At 39.5% G+C, this 3,185-nt stretch overlaps 1 protein-coding gene across 1 annotated transcript; it reads left to right on the top strand.

The window, feature by feature from the left end:
* The first annotated feature begins 2,418 nt into the window (after positions 1 to 2,418).
* LOC118331515 (olfactory receptor 4E1-like) lies at positions 2,419 to 2,913 on the top strand. Its single transcript, XM_035666499.1, has one exon. It carries the CDS (start codon positions 2,419 to 2,421, stop codon positions 2,911 to 2,913), a length of 495 nt encoding a protein of 164 aa, XP_035522392.1.
* Positions 2,914 to 3,185: the final 272 nt, after the last annotated feature.

The raw sequence follows: 3,185 nt of genomic DNA on the forward strand, positions 1-3,185 counted from the left end.
TAAAGCCTTGAAGACCTGCAGCACTCATTTGGTTGTATATCTGATCATGCTGATGAGTGGATTTACTGTCATTTTTCTGCATCGCTTCCCCCAGTACTCAGACTACAGGAAACTTTCAGCCATTCTGTTTCATATCATCCCTTGCAGCCTAAACCCCATTATTTATGGGGTGCAGTCTGCAGAAATCTGCAGATCATTGTCAAAATTATTCCGATACAAACCAGTATGGCCATTATTCTGAGTTGAACATTTTTAAGTTAGTGTGTAAACTTGGAGACAAAACATGGCAATTTCTGCCTGGGGAGTGGATAAGATTACAGTAGTCTGTCTGACCGGTAACAGCAAGTCTTTAAACAGTAAAGCCCCGAAGACCTGTATCACTCACCTGTTTGTTTATGTGATCATATTTTTTAGTAGAATGTCTATCATTACTCTTCATCGCTTCCCCCAGTACTCACACTTAAAAAAACTCTGTAGCATTTTATTTCATATCCCTGGCAGGCTCAACCCCATTATTTTTGGCCTGCAGACATGTTTTGTCAAAATCAAAGAAGGTTTTGCTATCTTTATGAAGTAAATTTCTAAGGGTTTTTGTAATGTAATGTGAACCGAGGGTTCACATCATATGTGCACAACTGTTTTCTAGTTTGTCCCTTGTAATTAAGTGTATGAGCACTCATAATCACTTTGTAAATCACAACTCAGACCCCTGTACTGCTTACTGTATATCAAAAAGTGTGGAATTAAAATTCACTTGTTGAAGCGTGTTTCACAAAAAGAATATATACCAATTAATAAAAAATTATTAACATCCGACTGAACTAATTTTATAAGCAGAGTGTGTACGAATATTATTAAAAGCAGTACCAGCCTCAATAAAAAGCTGTCTAACATATGCAACAGGACTTTCTAAGTGATTCAAGACAAGGTGCAGTATCATGGCATTGGCATCATTTTTGTTGCTATTTTCTTAGATGGAAAATTGGTAGCACCACCCTACGAAGTTCCCCTGGTATTATCCTCTCAATGATTTCATAACATTGGAAGTTAAAGCCACTGTCCTGCAATAATTATTTTCCTGACAACCAACCTTTTGGGGACCTGGATTTATGATGGAATTCGGCCCAGATATCATCTGAATCTGCTTGTGCCTATAAATCACCAACCCAAAGAAATAATTTGGTCTGATTTAGGGTCCCAAACCTGCATGAAAATTTAATTCCACTACCGGTCGCTGTAACCTTTTACATTATGTAGAGCAGCATGAGCTCTTAAGGTGATTTCTCTATTGTGTGTTGTATTGATGTGTGAGTAATTTGATACCTTTTAATGCATTCAGTAATATCACTTCAAATATTGAGGAACATTTAAGCAACAATACTTAAAACTTAGAAAATCGACAGGTTAGAACTCAGAGGAAACAGGACTTTTATTAAGAGGACAGGTGCATTACTCCAAACAATTTCTCTGTATGACCCTGGACTGAGTGAGACCTTTTGGATGTGTCGAAGAACACAGAACATTTAGATTCTGACCTATTCTGTTGGTGTGTGGGGAGATTTAAGTAATCAATAAAGGTACACTGCTGTGCATCGTGCTAACAGCCTCTTCTTTAATGGAGAGACGTATCACCCTATTTTACCCACTAGCAACTCATGTGCTATACATCAGAATTAATTTTAGTGACCTGGCCGGCCCCATCTGCAAATTAACCGCAGTGCCCGCAGGTTTCAACTGTAAACCATGCATAACTTGTTTGTATCATAAACTGTATCATTAAAAAAGAAGTAATCTCTCTGACATGACGCTCTAAAGTCTGGCATTTTAATAAGGGGCTTACGGAGATTGACGTAAGTGGCTTTTTAAGGAATTGCAGTTTGGGAAACGTCTGCATTGGCTTTAATTTACAGCCACAGAGGTTTTGCTGCTTGGTGTGCATCTATAGAGAGCTGAAGGGTTGATACCAGCAACAGTGTTGCTGGCGTGTTTGCTGTAAATTTTGTCCATGTAGGTTGTTCTGTGGCAATTGAACAACAAAACTTTGTCTTGTCTCTGAGCCTGTAAACAGAACTTGGATGCAGCTTGTTGACATTTGCAATGGATGATCATAACGATTTCTTAATCTTGCATCACACATTATCTGAGGTAATGATAGTTGATTCCCCCATGATAACATCGTGTCTATAAAACCTTTCTACAGAGATCCTGATAGATGCTGGTAGATATTATCAGCAGTTAGTGGGAAAGGAAGCGAAGCTGAAACGAGCCACTTAAAGGAGGTATTACTGATCTGAAAGCAACTGTTCCTTCAATTTTTCAAAGAAATTTATGTCACTAATAAGACTAGATACAATCTATGATATCAAGTTTACGAGGACATTACTTGTGACATTAACATAATTTTGTTCTTTAAGGTTGATGGAGAACTACAACTACACTTACAACAGCTTCACACTCCAACTTGAGGGGATAGATGTCTCTAAGGAGTCTCTCTACCCTATCTTTCTCTTCTTCCTCTTCTCCTACCTCTTTATAATGGTTGCGAATCTGGGTATTGCTGTTCTGGTTTTTATTGACAAGAACCTCCACCAGCCTATGTATCTCCTTTTCTGCAACCTGCCCCTTAATGATATTCTTGGAAACTCTATCATGGTTCCTCGTTTGCTTTCAGATATTTTGCGGCCTCCCTCTGAGCGTCTCATCAGTTATTATGAATGTGTGGTTCAAGCTTTTACCACACACATGTTTGGTACCACCACACACACTGTGCTCATGATTATGGCATTTGACAGATATGTGGCCATTTGCAATCCCCTGCGCTATTCTTCCATAATGACCAACAAAATGGTGATCAAGTTGACAGTTTCTGCCTGGGGAGTGGCCTTCGTTTTGGTTGGGATTCTACTCGGTTGACACCGGGCCTTGAACGGACTGCAGGACTAGATCACAAACCCTTACTGTGGACAATGGCCTCCTTTGTTAACCTCTCCGTGTGAGAATGTTGTTATAAAAGTTATGCCTCACTTTCCACGTAGTCCTGTTCACAGGTTCTATAGGGCAGCCATGTTTTCACACCTTATACAAGATACAGTGGGTCTGTCGGACAGTAACAACAAGTTCTTTAAGACAGTAAAAGCCGTTTGAAGGACTGCAAGCACCCACCTGGTTGTGTATCTGATTTCTGT

The sequence above is a fragment of the Morone saxatilis genome, unplaced genomic scaffold, assembly GCF_004916995.1.
Source record: "Morone saxatilis isolate NCDOM2014 unplaced genomic scaffold, NCSU_SB_2.0 Contig20, whole genome shotgun sequence".
NCBI classification, from domain to species: domain Eukaryota; kingdom Metazoa; phylum Chordata; class Actinopteri; family Moronidae; genus Morone; species Morone saxatilis.